At 34.4% G+C, this 22,887-nt stretch overlaps 1 protein-coding gene across 9 annotated transcripts in view; it reads right to left on the bottom strand.

Annotated features, from left to right (window-relative positions):
* Window positions 1-22,887, bottom strand: part of STXBP5L (syntaxin binding protein 5L) — a 327,745-nt gene that overhangs the window by 273,387 nt on the left and 31,471 nt on the right. For all 9 annotated transcript variants that reach the window (XM_059885478.1, XM_059885476.1, XM_059885483.1 and 6 more), the window contains one exon: window positions 3,057-3,154. In XM_059885478.1, coding sequence (XP_059741461.1) covers window positions 3,057-3,154 — 98 coding nt within the window. The remainder of the gene's footprint in view (window positions 1-3,056; window positions 3,155-22,887) is intronic.

Raw genomic sequence — 22,887 nt, 5'->3', positions numbered from 1 at the left:
ATTACCAGACAAAAATTAGCAAGAATATAGAACTCAACAACACAATCAACCAGTATTTAGTTGACAAATATAAAGCATTCCACTCAGAAGGAAAAGAATGCACATGTTCTTCCATAGTCTATAGAGTATCTACCAAGAAAGATCATATCCTAGGCCACAGAACAAATCTCAACAAATTTAAAAGAATTAAAATCATAAAGTGTGTGTTTTCTGATCATAATGGAGTCAAAGCTGGAAATTTTCTCGTTTTTGATTTCTAAACACTTGCCACTTAACTAAAATACTTCTAAGTAATTGATGATTCAAAGAAGTCTCAAAGACAATTTTTAAAACTACATATGACTGACTGAAAATTCAAACACACATATCAAAACGTGTGGAAATAGTTAAGACTGTGCTGGGAGGATAATTAATAACACTAAATGTACACCTTAGAAAAGAGAATGAAAATTCTCAAATCAATAACATGCTCCCACTTCAAAAAACTAGGAAAAAATAGCAAAATAAGCTCAAAGAAATACTAAAGATAATTCAGGATAAAATGGAAAGAATAAAACAAAAGCAATTAAACAAAAGCTAGTTCCTCAAAAAAAAAAACAATAAAAATTTATAAACCACTAGTAAGACAGACTACAAACTATCCAAATAAAATAGAATGCTAAAGTAGTCCTATAACTAATTTTAAAAAGTGAATCTGTGATATAAAATCTCATAGTCTCCATTAGAAAATACTTACAAACATTGAAAGAATTAACACTAATTTTATACAAAATATTCCAGAAAACAGATGTAGAGAGAACCTTTCTCAGTTCATTTTATGAATCCAGTACTACCCTACTATGAAAAGCAAACAAGACAATACAAATAGAAAGTTCACTCAAAAAGGAATCTGTATTTAAATATAAAATGTATAACTATAATTTAGGGAAAAAAAAGAAAATAAGATACAAAGTGAGACAAAGAGTTCTAAAAGGTGATATCAAAGCAGCACAATCTATAAAGGAGAAACTGATAAACTGGACTCTAAAAGTCCGATTAAGTGGGTGAAAAGATAAGCTGAAGACTGGAAGAAGATAAATATAATATTACACCATTTATATGTGGAATCTAAAATATGATACAAACGAACTTACTTACAAAACAGAAACAGGCTGACAGTCATAGAAACGAAACATGGTTACTAAAAGGGATAGACAGGGGAACAATAAATTAGGAGTTTATGATTAGCAGATACAAACTAGTATATATAAAACAGATAAACAACAGGGTCCTACCATACAGCATAGGAAACTATATACAATATCTTGTAATAAACTATAATGGATAAGAATAGAAAAGATATATATATATATATGAATCATTTTACTGTATGTCAGAAACTAATACATTACAAATTAACTACTTAAATTTTTTTAAATGTTTAAAAATAAAATAACAAACAAAAGAAAAAGACTGAAGAAAATAATTGCAAATCATATATCTGACAAAAGATTAGTATCTAAAATATACAAGAATACCATAATGAGACATCACCAGAAAATGATCAGAATGGCTACAGTAACACTAAATGCTGGTAATGATATAGAGATACAGAATCACTCATATACTACTGGTGGGAATAAAAATGTTATGACCACTCTGGACAACAGTTTGGGATTTTCTCATAAAACTAAACATGCAACTATTGCACAACCCCTGCAGCTGCTCTCCCGGACATTTATACAAGAGAAATGAAAATTTATGTTCACACAAAAATATGTACACAAATGTTCATAGCTGCTTTAATCATAATCAGAAACTGAAAATCCAGATATCCTTCAGCAAGTGAAAGGTTAAACAAGCTGTGGTACATCCCTACCATGGAACATTACTCAACAATAAAAAAAATTCAACTATTAATACATACAACAACTTCAATGAGTCTTCAGAGAATTATGCTGAGTGAAAAAAGCAAACCTCAAAAGGTTACATACAGTATGATTTCATTTATATAACATTTTTAAAGTGACAAAATTATTGAAACAAAGAACAAACAAGTGATTGTCAGGAGTCAAAGATGAGGCTGAGGGAACTGGAGGGTAAGGATGCGGCTCTAAAAGGGCAACATGAGAAATCTCTGCAGTGATAGAAATGCTCTTTACCTTGAGTATATCAATTTCCTGGTTGTAGTAGTATACTCTTGCCTGGAAAATCCCATGGACGGAGGAGCCTGATAGGCTGCAGTCCATGAGGTCGCTAAGAGTCGGACATGACTAAGTGACTTCATTTTCCCTTTTCACTCTCATGCACTGGAGAAGGAAATGGCAACCCACTCCAGTGTTCTTGTGTGGAGAATCCCAGGGACGGGGGAGTCTGGTGGGCTGCCGTCTATGGGGTCGCACAGAGTCGGACACGACTGAAGCGACTTAGCAGCAACAGCAGTAGTATACTAATAGTTTAAGATATTTCTATTGGGGGAAATCGGATAAAAAGTACATGGGATTCTTCTATATTACTTCTTAAAAACTGCACAAGTCTATAATTATCTTAAAAGTTTATTTACAAAACTGGGATGACACTAAAACAAAATCTGGGAGGATATTTATAACTCTACAGGCATATATTAGAAAAGAAGAAATTTCTCAAATCCATGACCTCAGTTTTCACCTTAGAACACCAGAAGAAGAAGATAAAATGAAACCCAAGATTAATCAATAGAAAGGAAATAAAAAAGACCAAATCAGGAATCAATGAAATAAAATATAGGAAAATAATACAGAAAAACAATAAAACCAAAAATTGCTTCTTATGAAAATCAGTACAGTTAATAAGCTTCTAGCTAGACTAACCAGGGAAAAAACACAAAACACAAATCACCAATATCAAGGATTTTAAAAGGGACATGAATACTTATCTCACAAACATTAAAAATATACCAATTAATTTGATGACATGGGTTACTCATGTCTAAAGAAACAATAAAATTTATTTGGTCATAAATATTTCACTTACCTGAATATTTAAGGAAATTTAATTGGCATTAATATAGTAAATAATGAACCAAAAATTAAGGATACATTCGTATAGCACCAGTTCTCGTCCCAATAGCCAAGATTTTCTGAACTGGATCAAAGGCTAATGTGGTGGGCTGATAAGGAAAACCATGCCGAACTGTCTGAAAGAGAAAATACTGAAAATAGTCATCAGGGAAATAAAAATTAAAGTCACAACAAGATACCACTATCCAACCAGCAGAATGACTAAAATAATTATTTAGTTTTATAAAAAAGACCACCAAGTGTTGTTGGCAGGAGTGTTAAATCACAAACACTTTGGAAAAACATGTTGCAGTTCTTTAAAAACTAAACATATACCTGTCCTATGACCTAGAAAGTTCACTCCTATGTATGTAACCAAGAAAATAACAAGAATATGTCCACATATTAATTGGTGTAAGTACACCCCTAACAGCTTTAACAACCTAGAAAAAACTCAAATGACAAACAAGAGAAGCAAACATCAAAACTGTGGTATATGCATACAATAGAATAACTCAACAATTAAATAATAAAAACTAATGACAGAAACGAAAACATGGATGATTCTCAAGAACATTATGCTAAGTAAAGGAAGCAATACACAAAAGAGTAGGTATAGTATGATTACAAATATAATATAAACAAGCAAAACTAACCTATGGTGAAAAAAATCAGAACTGGTTTTGACTTTGATCACTTGGTTTGACAAGTGGTTGACTTGAGGAGAACTGACTAGAAAGAGCATAAAGGAACTTTACTAAGTGAAGGTAATATTCTATATTCTGATAAGGTTTGAATTTTACATGTGTATACTTTAGTCAAAACTCATAAAATGGTATAGCATATAAATAATATGAGTATTCCAGTATAATTCTTTCAACTCCACTGTATGTTTGAAAGGTTTCATAATATCACAATGGGAAAGAAAGAAAAGAAAAATATAAAGAGCTCATAATATGACAAAAGAGATAAGACTAACATGTAAAAAAGGAATATGCAATATTAGATTAATTAATTTCAAAACGAAATATGCTAGAACCTTTAAAAAAAATAGACAACCCACATAAGTCAGGAAAAAAGAGATTCTATATCTTGTTCAGTCAAATATTTAGTGGTCCAAAAACTACTTTTAATGGAAATATTTTTATAATATATTGCTTTTGTAAATATTCAAAGATGAAAAGATTAAAGATAGCATGTAGTTTATCTAAAATTCATTCCCCAGATAAAACAAAGTAGAGTTCATTGCATAATTCCTCATTTTCCTTTAACGCATGTAAGAACATATATGCAAAAGCATATTAATATATAACCAAATCTGTATTTTTCTTACTTAATAGCATATTATGGAAATATTTCCACAAAACAATACGTTTAGATGTTCTTCAACCTATTTAAAGATTGTAGAGCTCATTATAGTATGAATATACCACAATGTCTTTAACCAACGAACTATTGTTCTATAATCTCCAAAGAATTCTCAACTAAATTGGCAAAAAATATACTTAGCAACAAAACCCACTTTCTATTCATGATCCTTAACTGAGGTGTTTCCCTCTTCGTTCTCAATTGTCTTTGTTTTGACTTATAAACAAAATTGTCAAGAGGAAGATACTCTAAATTCTCATGCAGATCAATGTGGATAACAATAATCAGAATATAGTTTCTCTCAAAAAAAAAAAAAAACAAGAGGTAGGTATACTTCCCAATTCATTTTATGGCCAATATTACCCTGATCCTGGAAACTAAGTCATCACAAGAAAAGAAAACTAAAGACCACTAATTATTAATTAATATGGATATAAAATTCCCTCCCCAAAATATTAGCAAGCCACTCATCAGCAGAAAAGTGGAAGATTTACTGAGCATGGCCCTGCCCACCAGACCAAGACCCACTTTTCCTGATAGCCAGTCTCTCCCATCAGAAAGCTTACACAAGCTTCTTATCCTCATCCATCAGAGGGCAGACAGAATGAAAACCACAATCACAGAAAACTAAGAAAAATCATGACAAGGATCAGTGTAACTCAATGAGGCTATGAGCAATGCCATGCAGGGTCATCCAAGATAGATGGGTCATGGTGGAGAGTTCTGACAAAACGTGGTCCACTAGAGAAGGAAAAATACTTCCGCATTCTTGCCATAAGAATCCCATGAACAGTATGAAAAGGCAAAAAGATCTGACACTGAAAGATGAAACCCCCAGGTCAGTAGGTGTCCAATATGCTACTGAAAAACAGCAGAGAAATAGCTCCAGAAGGAATGAAGAGGCTGAGCCAAAACAAAAACACCATCCAGTTGTGGACATGTCTGGTGGTGAAAGTAAACTCCAATGCTGTAAAAAACAACACTGTATAGGAATCTGGAATGTTAGAGCCATGAATCAAGGTAAACTGGAAGTGGTCAAACAGGAGATTGCAAGAGTAAACATCAACATTTTAGGAATTACTGAACTAAAATGGATGGGTATGGGTGAATTCAATTCAGATGACCATTGTATCTACTACTGTGGGCAAGAATCCCTTAGAAGAAATGGAGTAGCCCCCATAGTCAACAAGAGTCCAAAATTCAGTACTTGAGTGCAATCTCAAAAATGACAAAATGACCTGGGTTCATTTTCAAGGCAAACCATTCATCATCACAGTAATCCAAGCCTATGCCCCCGAGCACTAATGCCTGAAAACAAGAAGTAGAATGGTTCTATGAAGACCTACAAGACCTTCTAGAACAAATACCAAAAAAAGACGTCCTTTTCATTATAGGGGACTGGATGCAAAAGCATAAGTCAAGAGATACCTGGAGTAACAGGCAAGTTTGGCCTTGGATTACAAAACGAAGCAGGGCAAAGCTTAACAGAATTTTGCCAAGAGAACACACTGGTCATAGCAAACACCTTCTTTCAACAGCACAAGAGACAATACTACACATAGATTTCACCAGATGGTCAATGCCAAAATCACACTGATTATATTTTTTCAGGCAAAGATGGAGAAGCTCTATACAGTAAGCAAAAACAAGACCAGGAGCTGACTGTGGCTCAGATCATGAGCTCCTTATTGCCAAATTCATACTTAAATTGAAGAAAGTAGGGAAAACCACTAGATCATTCAGGTACAACTTAAATCAAATCCCTTATGATTATACATTGGAAGTAACAAATAGATTCAAGAGATTAGATCTAATAGACAGAGTGCCTTAAAAACTACGGACAGAGGTTCATAACATTGTACAGAATGTGGTGACCAAAACCAAATTCAAGAAAAAGAAATTCAACAAGGCGAAATGGCTGTCTGAGGAAGCCTTACAAACAGCTGAGAAAACAAGATAAATGAAAGGCAAAGGAGAAAAGGATATATATACACATCTGAATACCGAGTTCCAAAGAATAGCAAGAGAGATCAGAAAGCCTTCTTAAGTGAATAATGGAAAAAGGTAGAGGAAAACATTAGCATGGGAAAGACTAGAGATCTCTTCAAGAAAATTAGAGATACCAAGTGAACATTCCATGTAAAGATGGGCACAATAAAGGACAGAAATGATACGAACCTAACAGAAGCAGAAGATATTAAGAAGAGGTGGCAAGAAAACACAGAAGAACTGTACAAAAAATGTCTTAATGACCCAGATAACAACAATGGTGTGATCACTCACCTAGAGCCAGACATCCTGGAGTGTGAAGTCAAGTGGGCCTTATGAAGCCCAACAAACAAAGCTAGTGAAAGTGATGGAATTCCAGCTGAGCTCTTTCAAATCCCCAAAAAGGATGTTGTTAAAGTGCTGCACTCAATACGCCAGCAAATTTGGAAAACTCAGCAGTGGCCACAGGACTGGAACAGGTCAGTTTTCATTCCAATCCCAAAGAAGGGCAATGCCAAAGAATGTTCAAACTACCACACAGTTGCACTCAACTTACATGCTATCAAGGTAATGCTCAAAATCCTTCAAACTAGGCTTCAAAAGTATGTGAACTGAGAACTTCCAGATGTACAAGGTGGATTTAGAAAAAGCCAAGGAAACAGAGATCAAATTGTCAACATCTGTTGGATCACTGAAAAAGCAAGGAAATTTCAGAAAATCACCTACTTCTGCTTCACTGACTACACTAAAGCATTTGACTGTGTAGATCACAACAAACTGTGGAAAATTCTTCAAGAGATGGGAACACCAGACCACCTTATCCTGCCTCCTAAAAAACCTGTATGCATGTATAGAAGCAACAGTTAGAACTAGACATGGAAAAACAGACTGGTTCCAAATTGGGAAAGGAGTATGTCAAGGCTGTACACTGTCACCCTGCTTATTTAACTTATATGCAGAGTACATCATGCAAAACACCCAGCTAGATGATGCACATCAATTAGATTGATGGGAGAAATACCAATAACTTCAGATATGCAGATGACACACCCTAATGGCAGAAAGGGAAGAGGAATTAAAGAGCCTCTTGATAAAGCTGAAAGAGCACAGTGAAAAAGCTGGCTTAAAACCCAATCTTCAGAAAATGATCATTTTCTATTTCATGGCAAATAGATGGGGAAAAGGTGGAAACAGTGACAGACTTTATTTTCCTGGGGTCCAATATCACTGTGGACAGTGACTGTAGCCACAAAATTAAACTATACTTGCTCCTTGGAAGAAAAGCCATGACAAACCTAGAGAGCATATTGAAAAAACAGAAACATCACTTTGCCAACAAAGGTCTGTATATTCAAAGCTATGGTTTTTCCAGTAGTCATGTATGGATGTGAGAGTTGGCCCATAAAGAAGGCTGAATGCCAAAGAATTTATGATTTCAAACTGTGGTGCTGGAGAAGACTCTTGAGAGTCCCTTGGACTGCAAGGAGATCAAATCAGTCAATCCTGAAGGAAATCAACCCTGAATATTCATTGGAAGGACTGATGCTAAAGCTCCAATATTTTGGCCACCTGATGTGAAGAGCCAACTCACTGGAAAAGACATGAATGCTGGGAAAGATTGAAGGCAGGAAGAGAAGAGGCTGACTGAGCATGAGATGGTTGGATGGCATCACTGACTCAATGGACATGAGTTTGAGAAAACTCTGGAAGATGGTGAAGGACAGGGAAGCCTGGCATGCTGCAGTCCATGAGGTCGCAGAGTCAGACACAACTGAGTAAGTGAACTATCTCAATAGAACATGTACAAAAATCACATGGTCACCTCAATAGATGGAGAAAAATTATTTCAAAAAATCCACACCCACTCATATTAAAAAACATTCAACAAATGAACCGTAGAGAACTTTTTCAATCTGATAAATGGCATGTACAATAAACCCTCAGCTAATGTCATACTAATCAGTTAAAGAATGAATGGTTTCTCCCTAAGGTCAGGAATGAAACAAGTGTGTCCACTCTTGCCACTTCTACATCCTTTCCAGGACAATTAGGTGAGGGGGGAAAAAAAAGACATCCAGACTTTTTAAGAAATAACTAAAACTATGTGCTAATGACATGACCTTGTGCATATAAACCTAAGAAATAACAAAAAAATTATTAGAACTAAAAAGAAATTAGGCAAGATTGTAAAATTAATGTACAAATTATATTTCTATATATACTAGTGATACCCTATCCCAAAGCAAACTTAAGAGAACAATTTCATTTACAATAGCAACCAAAGGAATAAAGTACTCAGTAATGAACAAAAGAAGCATAAAGCTTACATGCTAAAAACTATAAAACATTGTTGAAAAAAGTTAAAGAAGACCTAAATAAAGGGAAAGCTTCTCATATACATGTATTAAAATACTTAAGATTGTTTAGGTGATAATACTCCCCAGACTGATCTTCAGATTCAATGCAACCCCTAAAAAAAATCTGGTTTGTTTCTTCTTTGCAAAAATTTGACAAGTTGATCCTAAGATTCATATGAGTACTCAAGAGACCCAGAATATCAAAGTGATCTAGTGCACTGGGACGACCCAGAGGGATGGTATGGGGAGGGAGGAGGGAGGAGGGCTCAGGATGGGGAACGCATGTATACCTGTGGTGGATTCATTTTGATATTTGGCAAAACTAATACAATTATGTAAAGTTTAAAAATAAAATAAAATTAATTAAAAAAAAAAAGATGAACAAAGTTGGAACACTCATATATTCCATTTTTAAAACTTATGTGAATCTACAATAATCAAGACAATAAGTTACTGGCATAAGGATAAACACTTAGATCAGTGGAACAGCATTTAGATCCCAGAAATAAATGTTCACATTTTCAGTTAATTGATTACTGACAAGGGTGCTAAGACAATTCAATGAGAAATGAACAGTCTTTCAACAAATGACACTGCAATAACTGATATCTACATGCGAAATAATCAAGTTGGACTCATATATACAAATAACTCAAAATGGATCATAGACCTAAATGTAAGAGGCAAAACTATACAAATTTTAGAAGAAAGTACATGTTTTTAAATCTTAGTGACTTAGGATTAGGCAATGGTTTCTTAAATATGACACCAAAAGCAATAAAATTAAAAACATAAATTGACCCTTGTGAGAATTAAAAACTTTTATACTATAGAGGAAACTATCAAGTAAAAAAAAAAAAAACCATAAAGGGAGAAAATATTTGTAAATCATATCTAATAAGGAATTTATATAGAAAAAAATAAGGAACTCTTACAACTCAGTAATAAAAGACAAATAACTCATTTTTCCTCAAAATGTGAAACAGAGTTACCCTATAACCCAGGGATTTCCCTCCTGGGTATATAACCAAGAAAAATAAAGATAAATCCCAAATATACCCCCATTTTATAAGATATTTGGAAGTGCATAGAATAGAAATATGATTTTTAACATTAAAATCTTACATCTGTATATTCTTTCTTCATCATTTTAGCTTTATTTTTATCAAACTCAATCATGCACATAATTTTAAAATGTCAGATAATTCTATAGGACATATCATGAAAATTAGAAATAATCTGTCCCCTTCCTTTGCCCATTTCCTGCTTTCTAGAGGCAACCACTTTTTAATCTTTTTTGCTATTTATTTTGGCATTTACCTAATGTGTCTGAAAATGACATTTTTATATTGCTATTAACTGACTTCCCCAAAAAATTCTTCTCTCCCACCTCTTCATTACACATACAAACACCCTTGCCACATCTCCATCTTCTCAACAAATCATAGCAGTCAGTGTTAACACTCTATTAATACTGCTCTCTTATTTTGCCTCACAAATGTTTTATCCCCTGATGTTACATTTTTTAATTTGCATTTTCTAAGTTTTTATGTGCCTGTCATTAATTCAATCCTAAACTTTGCCCCAGCTGCCCAAATCATCTTTCAATGTGTTAAACACATTGGGTATATGGATTCAGAGAGAGAAAGGAGAGAGAGACAGACAGCCAAAGAAAGAAAGGGAGGAATTATTTCTATAATGTTCAAACAATCCCTAATGACTTAAAAGCAAATCAGTTGCTGCCTATCTCCAGGAACAGAAAGAGAGATGGACTACTACAAAGGTCACAAGTGAGGAAAAAAAATCTGTCATAGTGATTTCACAGGAAACACATTACATACTACAGTATACATGATTTTAGATTGTTTTAAGCATTATAAAGTAAGTACTTAAGAATACAGGCACAAAGACTAATAGTTCAGTTCAGTCGCTCAGTTGTCTTTGACTCTTTGCGACCCCATGAATGACAGCACGCCAGGCCTCCCGGTCCATCACCAACTCCCAGAGTTCACTCGGACTCATGTCCATCGAGTCAGTGATGCCATCCAGTCATCTCATCCTCTGTCATCCCCTTTTCCTCCTGCCCTCAATCCCTCCCAGCATCAGAGTCTTTTCCAATGAGTCAACTCTTCGCATGAGGTGGCCAAAGTACTGGAGTTTCAGCTTCAGCATCATTTCTTCCAAAGAAATCCCAGGGCTGATCTCCTTCAGAATGGACTGGTTGGATCTCCTTGCAGTCCAAGGGACTCTCAAGAGTCTTCTCCAACACCACAGGTCAAAAGCATCAATTCTTCGGCGCTCAGCCTTCTTCACAGTCCAACTCTCACATCCATACATGACCACAGGAAAAACCATAGCCTTCACTAGACAGACCTTTGGTTGGCAAAGTAATGTCTCTGCTTTTCAATATGCTGTCTAGGTTGGTCATAAGTTTCCTTCCAAGGAGTAAGCATCTTTTAATTTCATGGCTGCAATCACCATCTGCAGTGATTTTGGAGCCCCCAAAAATAAAGTCTGACACTGTTTCCACTGTTTCCCCATCTATTTCCCATGAAGTGATGGGACCAGATGCCATGATCTTCGTTTTCTGAATGTTGAGCTTTAAGCCAACTTTTTCACTCTCCACTTTCACTTTCATCAAGAGGCTTTTTAGTTCCTCTTCACTTTCTGCCGTAAGGGTGGTGTCATCTGCATATCTGAGGTTATTGATATTTCTCCCTGCAATCTTGATTCCAGCTTGTTTCTTCCAGTCCAGTGTTTCTCATGATGTACTCTGCATATAAGTTAAATAAGCAGGGTGACTATATACAGCCTTGACGTACTCCTTTTCCTCTTTGGAACCAGTCTGTTGTTCCATGTTCAGTTCTAACTGTTGCTTCCTGACCTGCATACAGATTTCTCAAGAGGTAGGTCAGGTGGTCTGGTATTCCTATCTCTGTCAGAATTTTCCACAGTTTATTGTGATCCACACAGTCAAAGGCTTTGGCATAGTCAATAAAGCAGAAACAGATGTTTTTCTGGAACTCTCTTGCTTTTTCCATGATCCAGCGGATGTTGGCAATTTGATCTCTGGTTCCTCTGCCTTATCTCAAAAACGACAGAATGACCTCTGTTTGTTTCCAAGGCAAACCATTCAATATCACAGTAATCCAAGTCTATGCCCCAACCAGTAACGCTGAAGAAGCTGAAATTGAACAGTTCTATGAAGACCTACAAGACCTTTTAGAACTAACACCCAAAAGATGTCCTTTTCATTATAGGGGACTGGAATGCAAAAGTAGGAAGTCAAGAAACACCTGGTGTAACAGGCAAATTTGTCCTTGGAATACGGAATGAAGCAGGGCAAAGACTAATAGAGTTTTGCCAAGAAAATGCACTGGTCATAACAAACACCCTCTTCCAACAACACAAGAGAAGACTCTACACATGGACATCACCAGATGGTCAACACCGAAATCAGATTGATTATATTCTTTGTAGCCAAAGATGGAGAAACTGTATATAGTCAACAAATACTAATAAGATACTAGTAAATCCAGTCCAGGAATGTTTACTAAATAATGATAAACCATGATTAAATAATGTGTATTACAGAACTTTAAGTATGTACATGTACCTCATATTTCATTTGTTACTAACATATTTCACTCTTTTCTCTCCCTGAACTTAAAGTTCTCCAGGCCTCAGCCTTGACACTGAGGGCACTTCTGCTTACAAAATAAGACTTGACAAGATACAGACACAGAAAAGCAAATAATATTCTTCATGATATAAATGTATTTGCAACTACCATTTCTAAAAAGAAGTCTGTACCTTACAGATTGATGCTACTTCCTGTGAATGCAATCTTTAGTTTCTAAACGTCTATAATTCTTATTAGTTTTTTCATTTAATAATGTGTTCCCATGATAGTAATATTTAAATTGAAACAGCATTTTCAGAAAAATATAAATACTTGTGAGTTTGCTTTATAAACCCAAAAGGAGATCATTAGTATTTTTTCTTTCATAAGCATGGAAGAGAAAAAATAATTAAGTATATCTTTGTTGGATTTAGATGGAGTTTGGCTGCCTAAACTCACTTAAACTAACAAACCTCAATACCAGGATATGTATTGATGTTCATTAAATCAAATTTTATCAAAAGATAAAACTTAACTGTTATATCAATAGGTTCTGGAAAGACATCTGATAAAATTCATCAGTCAATCCAAGTAAACATCTTATGTAAAATAGGATTAGATGAAAACTAATTATAGATAATAAATATTAACAATAACAAAAATCACAACAAATATAACACTGAATAGTAGAAAGGTAAAGCCATTCCCATTAAAGTCAGGAAGAAGAAACACATGTTCATTTTTTCTATTATTATTCTGATTTGTTTTATAGATTCAAGCTAATTTAGTAAAACAAGAAATGAAATAATAAACATATAAATATAGAAAAGTAAAAAAAAAACTACTAAAACTGTCTTAGAAGAAAAAGAATCTGGTAAGTTGTTTAGATGTAGACAAAAATCAGTAACTTCTCCCTCCACTAAAAAATAACCAATTACCAATATAATGTTTTATTCAGTAGCATTGAATATTTTCTAATACATAAATTGGTTAGGGAGACAAAACACTTTTCACTAGACTGGAAATTAGTGACTAATAATAGAATTATATTCATATCTACCGATATTTATTTAATACTATAGAGGTTACAACATAACTGCTAGAATACTATGAGAAATGCAGAACTGATATAATTAGTTTCTTCTGTAGCTATGGCAACAAAATCCCACCAGGATTTAGTATTCAAGAAGAAATTATTTGATTATATACTTCAAAAACTTTCTCATTATTGTCCTGTGATTTAAGGTGCTAAAAGTATCTCTTTTCAAAGTATCTACAAAAACGTTGTTTTTTGTGGGAAAACATACTTATACATAGGAAAATCTAGAAAATTTATTTATATATAGTAATAAATGTGGTGTTAATAATTAGTATTTTTCAGAAATAAAATATTTACCTACTTATTTCTCAAATTCCAAGTCAAAGTCTCACTTCTACAAAAATTTTTGCTTAAATTCTAAGCCAACACCACAGTTTAGCACTTATTCAAAATTACTGAAGAATGATTATTGCCCTTTGGTCTTCCCAAGTAAGTTCTAAACTCCTTTGTGAGCAGGAACAATGCCTTTAATGTTTCCCCTTCATGAAGCTTGGTGGTTTAGTCTCTGTCGTGTCCGACTCTACGACCCCATGGACTGTAGCCTGCCAGGCTCCTCTGTCCATGGGATTTTCCAGGCAAGAATACTGGAATGGGTTGCCATTTCCTTCTCCAGGGGATCTTTCCCACCCAGGGATCGAATCTGGGTCTCCTGCATGGATTCTTTACCAACTGAGAATCTTTACCAGGGAAGCCCCTCATGAAGATTAGTGCTATGATTAAATAGTTAGGCTTTTTGAAGTTTATCAATATGATTCGTATGTATAAGCAATATGATTTATCCACATATTCAGATAAGCATACAGATAAGCAGTAGTTCCTTCAAAAACTATTCTCTTATAGTTTTAAGATGAATAATTGAAACCAAATATTTTATAAGTATTGAAATAAAGTCTTTAGAATAATTTTATATCAATATATAATTATCTCTGTATCTGGAGTGGTTGTCATAACTTTCCACAGCAATGAAAGCACATTTGAGATGTTACTTTAAAAGTTCAATAGTTGTCATTCTCACCCTTTACCCTCTGGGCACTTTCGTGAATTTTTGTAACCATATGCAATCACATCATGCTGAAGTGTTCAAAGAAAACAAGCACTAACACTTGGGTAATGTATTTAATATATACAGTTATTTAATTAGGAATATGTTACAAATACTAATGTACCATTAAATCTAAAGTAAAAGTAGGTTATTTTTTACTACCCAATTGTGTTTCTTCCTACCATATTACAAATCACTTGAGGTTAGAGATTCTGTTGTTTCAACCCTGAGAGTTTTATAGGCATTCAAAAACTACTAATTTTTAGTACAATAGTTTAACACATACTGAGTAACTTTGACTCTGTATTTTATACTGTTAATTTTATAAAAAATCTAAGATTCATAATTGAGACAATGCATGTAAATGTGATTTATAAATTGAGCATACTATGTAAATATGTTTCTAGTATTTAAACTTTGTTTTTCTTTCTAGTATTTAAACTTTGTTTTTCTTTTCATGTTTTTCTTTCAAAACATGAGTGAATCAAGTTCAAATTAAATGAATTTACCTTCTCTGATATCTCATCTCTCATGTTATCATGTTCTCTCATAATTTCATGGAGGCATGCTAAAACATACTTTTAAAAAACACACCAAATAATATATGAACAGGCCTAATTCTCACTACAGGAAAGTATATATAGATATATACACATAAAAATATGTATTGACATAAGCAAGATGAATACGAACATGCTGATGGCATTAAGTAACCATGGGTAAACCCAAAGGTATCAAATTCTATCATCCTTACTATTCAATACAGGACACAACTGACAGATAGAACAGTCTTTAATATAGCCAGATTGTTCTCGCCAAAGCACTTCCACTGTTCGTGGTTTTTTCCTTTTTTTCATAGCACCTCTTAGGTAATTTTACCATCTGGCTTATTTATATTTTCTCTCTACCCTGAGACCTATTAACACTCTTATGTCTTTAACATCATTGCTTCAACATACCTTGACTACAGCATTCTTTCCTCCTTTTTAATTCAACTCAGCATCACAATTTGTATCATCAGCCTCAAATGAACACAGTTCCATCAACATACACTTTCAGAACTCTTTCAAGAACCCAAATCTGGCATTCTCTATATTCACTCAATATAGAATCTATATTCATTCAGTATCTTTCCTGTTGTAACTTCCATTCCATCTTTCTTACTATCTGAGTATTTCCACTTTAACTCTCCTATTTATTTGAAACCTTTACCTTTCTGGCTACACTAGTCTCTGTCCTCATATTATTTAATATTTAAACTTAATTCTGAATCATGCTTAAAAGAAATATAAACATCTTTTATTAAATCTATTTTTTATGTCTATATAACTATCAAATAAACTTCTGTGAACTTAAAGATCTAGTCTCACTGATAAATAACAAAAATGGAAATCAGCAGTCATAGAAAATAATTTGGCTTGCTGCTGCTGCTGCTGCTAAGTCGCTTCAGTCGTGTCCGACTCTGTGCGACCCCACAGACAGCAGCCCACCAGGCTCCCCCGTCCCTGGGATTCTCCAGGCAAGTACACTGGAGTGGGTTGCCATTTCCTTCTCCAATGCATGAAAGTGAAAAGTGAAAGTGAAGTTGCTCAGTCATGCCTGACTCTTAGGGACCCCATGGACTGCAGCCTACCAGGCTCCTCCGTCCATGGGATTTTCCAGGCAAGAGTACTGTAGTGGGGTGCCATTGCCTTCTCCATAATTTGGCTTAGGAGTAAAATAAAAACCACTTTTAAGAGAAAGTAACAATCTTGTGAGCCAAAATCACAGATAAGATGATGTGTAAGAATACTACACTAGGAGTTAGGAGGTCCTAGCCCTGTCACTGACTATCTAACCTGGACACATTACTTAAGCTCTCAGTTTCTTTATATATAAAACAAAAAGAATAAACTAAATTATTTTGAATTGCTTTCCAATTCCATATTATATTCATAATACAGATACTTGCACTAGAAACATAGCAGACTCAGAGACACAGGATAGACCAATAGATAATTCTAAGAATATATTCTTTAAAAGAAGAAATGAACAATGGACTTATATCTAGTGGTATATTCCTTGATTCAAAAGGACTAATTATCTACTTAGTTCCGTGTTAGACTATTAAAAATGATTTTGTTTATTTAGCTAGATTCCCTTGTGAGCTATGCACTTGGATTTCAAACAGTCCACTGAGACAGCTGGTACTATGGTTATTTCTATTAATATAACTAGTCTTTAAGTATTTGAGGGCTACCTCTCTCCTCAGATGGTACCTTCTTAAATTTCCAGTAATAGGAAGGGTAGACATTTTGAGCCTCCATTACAAAAAAAAAAAAAAAAAAGACCTAAGTTTACAATCTACTTGCAGAAACAGTATTTTACTCCCTACCAAAGAAGTAATGCAGAGCTGATGTCTTTCTCTCTTTAATCTATTTAATGTCAGTTGCAAAGAATTTGAAAATGACAGTTTTCCTCTTGCTAAACTAGAAACTGACAATGAAGACTATATGCACATAGTCATTGCCCCCAAGGTGGCTGTCACCACCATTTATTTACTGTAGGCTGGGTACAGCGAAAAACACTTTACATGGATTAAATTTGCTATTTATTTCTGTAGCCCCATAAAGTAGGTGGTATCATTACAGAGGAAGAAATTGAGGATTAGTAAAGTGAACCAACTTATCAAAGGTCACCAAGCTAATGGATACACTTCCACTGATAGCTTTGGAAATGAGAGCCATGTAGCTTTTAAATACTCCAATCTTGTCTTGGGATGAAAGAATGTAACCTTTTGATTTGCATGAAAAGAATTTAAAGTCAGAACAAGAAATGGATTTCAAAAGGATCATAAGAAATATTAGAGCTTCAACTTGGAATAGAATCAGTATCAGCCATTGAGTTAAAGAAACCACAAAGACAAAAGCCAAACACTTTTGCTCCTAACTTCACTAAATTGTGTAAATAAGATCAAGTGAAGGATGCTTCACATTTTAATCAAGAAACTAGTAAGGGAGTAGGAGGGATGCTCAAGAGCGAGAGGATATACATATATATTAGTATATGTATATAGTTATGACTGATTTGTGGTGTTACACAGCAGAAACCAACACAATATTGTAGAGCAATTATCCTTCAATTAAAAATTAATTAATTAAAAAAAAAAGAAAATAGTAGGACTGTATCAAAAAAGGAGGAGCCATGGTTATCCCTGATCTCTGAGTCATAGGGTATGGAAAAAAGGGCATTATAAATCAGCAAAATGCTTTTTTTTTTTTTTTATCTCCTACTTCTCAGGGCCATTCTGGAATAAGCTCTTTCACACTGGGTTAAGAAGAAACTGATCCATGCCAACTTTTACAGTTCTTACAGTGTTACACCTCAAGGTACTTGTAAAAACTAAAGTTTTAGCTTATTAATTTTCCTAGAATGTGTAAAAACAGTTCACTTTGCAAAAAAAAAAAGGGGGGGGACAGAAAAAAACAAAAGCATGAGTGATAGCAAAATATGGAGGTTCAGGGTACAGAAAAATGAATATATGATATCAGAAATTTATGATTAATAATGGGAGAAAAAAAAGGGATAGTAGGGACAGAAGGAGAGAGAAAATCAGCAGTTTGGGATTAATAATATGTACTATACATGAAATAGATAAACAACAAGGACCTACTATACAGCACAGAGAGCTATATTCAATATCTTATGATAAACAACAATGGAAAAGGATGTGAAAAAAGATATATATGTATAATTGAATCACTTTGCTGTACACCCAGACACTAACAAAACATTGTAAATTAAACGTCATTTTTTATGGCAAAAAAAAGAAAAAACAAGAATAGGAGAACAAGGTCTATGCTCAAAGGGAAAAGAAAAGGGCTGGCTGAGATTACCAAAGGAAAAAACATATAGGCTAGCCATCTTGCACTTTGTCAGGCCTCCACCTCAAGTTGCTGCTAGTGATAGGCCTCAACTGTAGCCAGCACAGTTAGTCCATTAAAAATTGAGGAACAGGTGGATGCTTGAGGGGGCAAAATGCAAGCTATTTATTCTGACTCCAAGAGTTCTACCCACCAAAGCAGAATTTCAGAAGCTGTTTAAATATTTTTTGGCTCCATATACCCCAATAATTTCCACTAATTTAGTCTTCTGCCCAAAATACAACTCTCAGAAGGTGAACACATTTTTTAATACCACAGCAACAAAAACTCAAAAAACAAATACATAGGAAAAACGACACCTGGGAAGCACATTTTTATAAAGCAACACATTGACTAAATACCTTTTCACAATGAAACTATCATGATGGCAGTGCTTTTTACTCATAAAGTAGGGAGGAATGTCAAGATAATAGTATGGGAAAAGTTAAGAAAGAAAAGACTGGAAGCTGAAGACCAACCTCATCTACTGAAACAGAAGCTATGAATGAAGGTATTTTTCATGTGAAAAACAATAATCCCAAAGGTAATACTTAGAGGTTTATAATCCCTGATCCCTTGGGTAGCAGCAGCAAAAAGATGAAGAAAAAGAAACCTCAGAATACCTCTGGTGTACATATCTTTCACTTCCTTGGTCAAATTCATTCCTAAGTATTTTATTCTTTTTCTTGTTATTATAAACAGGACTGTGTTCTTAATGTCTTTTTAAGATAGTTCATTGTTAGTATATAGAAATGCAACTGATTTTTATACTTTTTTATGCTTCAACTTCTCTGAATTTTTAGTTTTAACACAATTTTTAGTACAGTCTTCAGGGTTTTCTATATATAAGGTCATGCTACCTGCAAATGACAGAGGGACCTGGCTTGCTACAGTGCTTGGGATCACAAAGAGTCAGCCATGACTTAGCGACTGAACAAAAGCAACACCAGTAAACAGAGACAATTTTACCTCCTCTTTTCCAACTTGAATGCTTTTTTCCTTTCCTAAGTATTCTGGCTAAGACTTCCAGTATCGTGTTGAATAGAAGTAGTGAAGGTGGGTACTCTTGTCTTGTTCTTAGAGGAAAAGCTTTCAGCTTTTCACTGTTGAGTACAATGTTAGCTGTGGGCTTCTCATATGTGGTTTTATTACACTGTGGGCTTGTCACATACAGCTTTTATTATACAGAGGCAAATTCCTTCTATATCTAATTTGTTGAGAGTTTTTATCATCAGAATATATTGAATGTTATCAAATGCTTTTCTGCATCTATTATAATGATTATATGATTTATATCCTTCATTTTGTTAATGTGGTGTATCATATTTATTGCTTTGATGTTGAGCATCCTAGGGATAACTCTGACTTGACCATGCTATATAATCCTTTTAATGTATTGTTGAATTCAGTTTGCTTCTATCTTGCTGAGAATTTTTGCATCTATATTTATCAAAGATCAGTTCAGTTCAGTTGCTCAGTCATGTCTGACTCTTTGCGACCCCATGGACTGCAGCATGCCAGGCTTCCCTGTCCATCACCAACTCCCAGAGCTTACTCAAACTCATGTCCATTGAGTAGGTGATGTCATCCAACTATATCATCCTCTGTCATCCCCTTCTCCTCCCGCTTTCAATCTTTCCCAGCATCAGGGTCTTTTCAAATGAGTCAGTTCTTTGCGTCAGGTGGCCAAAGTACTGGAGTTTCAGCTTTAGCATCAGTCCTTCCAATGAACATTCAGGACTGATTTCCTTTAGGATGGACTGGCTTGATCTCCTTGCAGTCCAAGGGACACTCAAGAGTCTTCTCCAACACCACAGGTCAAAAGCATCAATTTTTCGGCACTCAGCTTTCTTTATAGTCCAACTCTCATGTCCATACTTGACTACAGGAAAAACCATAGCTTTAACCAGATGGACCTTTGTTGGCAAAGTAATATCTCTGTTTTTTAATATGCTGCCTAGGTTGGTCATAACTTTTCTTCCAAGGTATCAAAGATATTGGCTTAGAATTATTTTAAAACACTGGTGAAAGAAATCAAAGAAGACACAAATGGAAATATCCTGTGTTTGTGGATTGGAGTAATTAATGTTGTTAAAATGTCCATTCTTCACAAAATGATCTACAGATTCAGATCAATTCCCCATCAAAGATTCAACTGCATTTTCCACAGAAAAGAAAAAAATTCTAACATTTACATGAAATTACAGAAGACACCAAATAGCCAAAGCAATCGAGAAAGAAGAACAAAGTGACAGGTATTACAATGCCTAGTTTCAAACTATATTACAAAGCTGTAGTAATCAAAAGAGTATGCAGGCAAGACACAAGCTCAGAAGAGAGAGTCCAAAAATAAACCCATGCATATACAATCAATTTTCAACACAGGTGCCAAGAATATTCAATAAGGAAAGAATAGTCTCTTCAAAAAATGATATTGGAAAAACTGGTAACATGCAAAGAATGAAATTAGACCTTTATCTCATACTACATAAAAAAAATCAACTCAAAAAGATTAAAGACTTAAACATGAGACCTGAAACCATAAAATGCCTAAAAGAAAAGATATGGGGAAAGCTCCTTGACAGTCTTGGAGCAATTGTTTGGAATAGACACCAAAAGCACAGACAACAAAAGCAAAAATAAAAAGTAAACAAGTAGGCCAACATCAACTATTGATAAAAAGCCTCTGAACTGTAATGAAAACCATCAACAGGCAACTTATGAAATGGGAGAAAATATTTGCAAACTACCTATCTGATAAGAGGTTAACATCCAAAATACATAAGGAATTCATATAACTGAAAATCAAAAAAACAACAAAACAAATAACCCAGCTAAAAATCAGGGACCTGAAGAGACATTTTTTCCCAAAGAATATCTACAAATGGTGGAATTGTAAATTGGTACACCCGCTATGGGAAACAGTATGGAACTTCCCCAAGAAGTTAAAAACAGAACCACACTATGATTCATCAATCCTACTTCTGGATATATACCCAAAGAAAATAAAAACATCATCTCAAAGAATTATATGCACTCCCATACTCACTGCAGCATTATTTATGAGATATGGAAACAATCTAAGTGTCCATTGATGGATAAATGGATAAAGGAGACATTGTATACACATACACATGTGCACACACACAACGGAATGTTATTTAGCCTTCAAGAAGGAAATTCTGTTATATGCAACAACAAGGGTGAACCTGGAGGACACGATGCTAACTGAAATAAGCCAAACACCAAAGACAAATATTACATGGTCTTACTTATAATGTGGAATCTAAAAAATATCAAACTCACAGAAACAGACCGGTGGTTTACAACAGGTTGGTGGGGTGGGGGAAAAGGGGAGATATTGATTAAAGAGTATAAATTTTCAATTATAAGATAAGGTCTGGAGACCTAATGTACAGCAAAGCAACTATAACTAATGATAATACATGTATCTTTGAAATTTGTAAAGGAAGTAAATATCAAGGGTTCTCACCACATGCACACACAAAATGATAACTATGGGATGTAATGAATTAGTTTGATTTTAGTAATCATTTCATAATATACTCTTCAATTTCATTAAAGGATCAAAATGAAGGATAAATAAATATGCTTATTCACAGTAGCAAAAGCTAACAATGAAAACCGTGATATGGGAATCAGGATTCATCATAGCAAGAAACACATAGGATAAAAAGATTAATATAAAAGATTTAAACAAATGGAGAAAGAGATCACATATCTGCATGGATAGGAAAACCATTAAGGTACTTGTTTCTCAAATTAACTTACAGGTTTAATATATTTTGAAACTCAAAATCTGAATGTATTTTATGTGTACTGGAGGAGGAAGATCAAGATTCCTAAGTTTAACAAAATTATATACACTTTTAAAAAGTGTAGTAAGAAAAAATGAGGTCTACCATTTAATAAAACATGTTCTAAATGTGTAATGATTAAATAAGTACGTTTCTAGGGTAGGACCAGATACCAATAAGTGAAATAGAACAGATATCTCAAAAGCAGATCATGATTTTGGTTGAATCTAATATATGATAAAGATAACATCAAGGGCTTCCCTGGTGGCTCAGTGGTAAAGAATCTACATGCCCATGCAGGAGACACAGGTTCGATCCCTGATCTGGGAAGACCCCAAATGCCAAGGTGCCAAGCCCCTGCACACAGCTATTGAGCCTGTGCTCCAGAGCCAGAGAGCTGCAACTACTGAAGCCTACATGCCCTAGAGCCTGTGCTCTGCAACGAGAGAGGCCACCACAATGAGAAACCAGCACACTGCAACTAGAGAGTAGCCCTCACTCACCAAAACTAGAGAAAAACTTGCACAGCAACAAAGACCCAGCACAACCAAAACTAAAGTAAATAAACAAAATGTTTAAAAAAAATAATATCAAGAATTACTAGGAAAGGAATTAAATTATTCAATAATTAGAATTTAGGAAATTAAATAACTATTCAGAAAAATAATTTTAG

This window comes from Bos taurus, chromosome 1, assembly GCF_002263795.3.
Source record: "Bos taurus isolate L1 Dominette 01449 registration number 42190680 breed Hereford chromosome 1, ARS-UCD2.0, whole genome shotgun sequence".
NCBI classification, from domain to species: domain Eukaryota; kingdom Metazoa; phylum Chordata; class Mammalia; order Artiodactyla; family Bovidae; genus Bos; species Bos taurus.
Note: the sequence above shows the minus strand (reverse complement) of the source record. Positions and strands in the feature narration are given on the sequence as shown.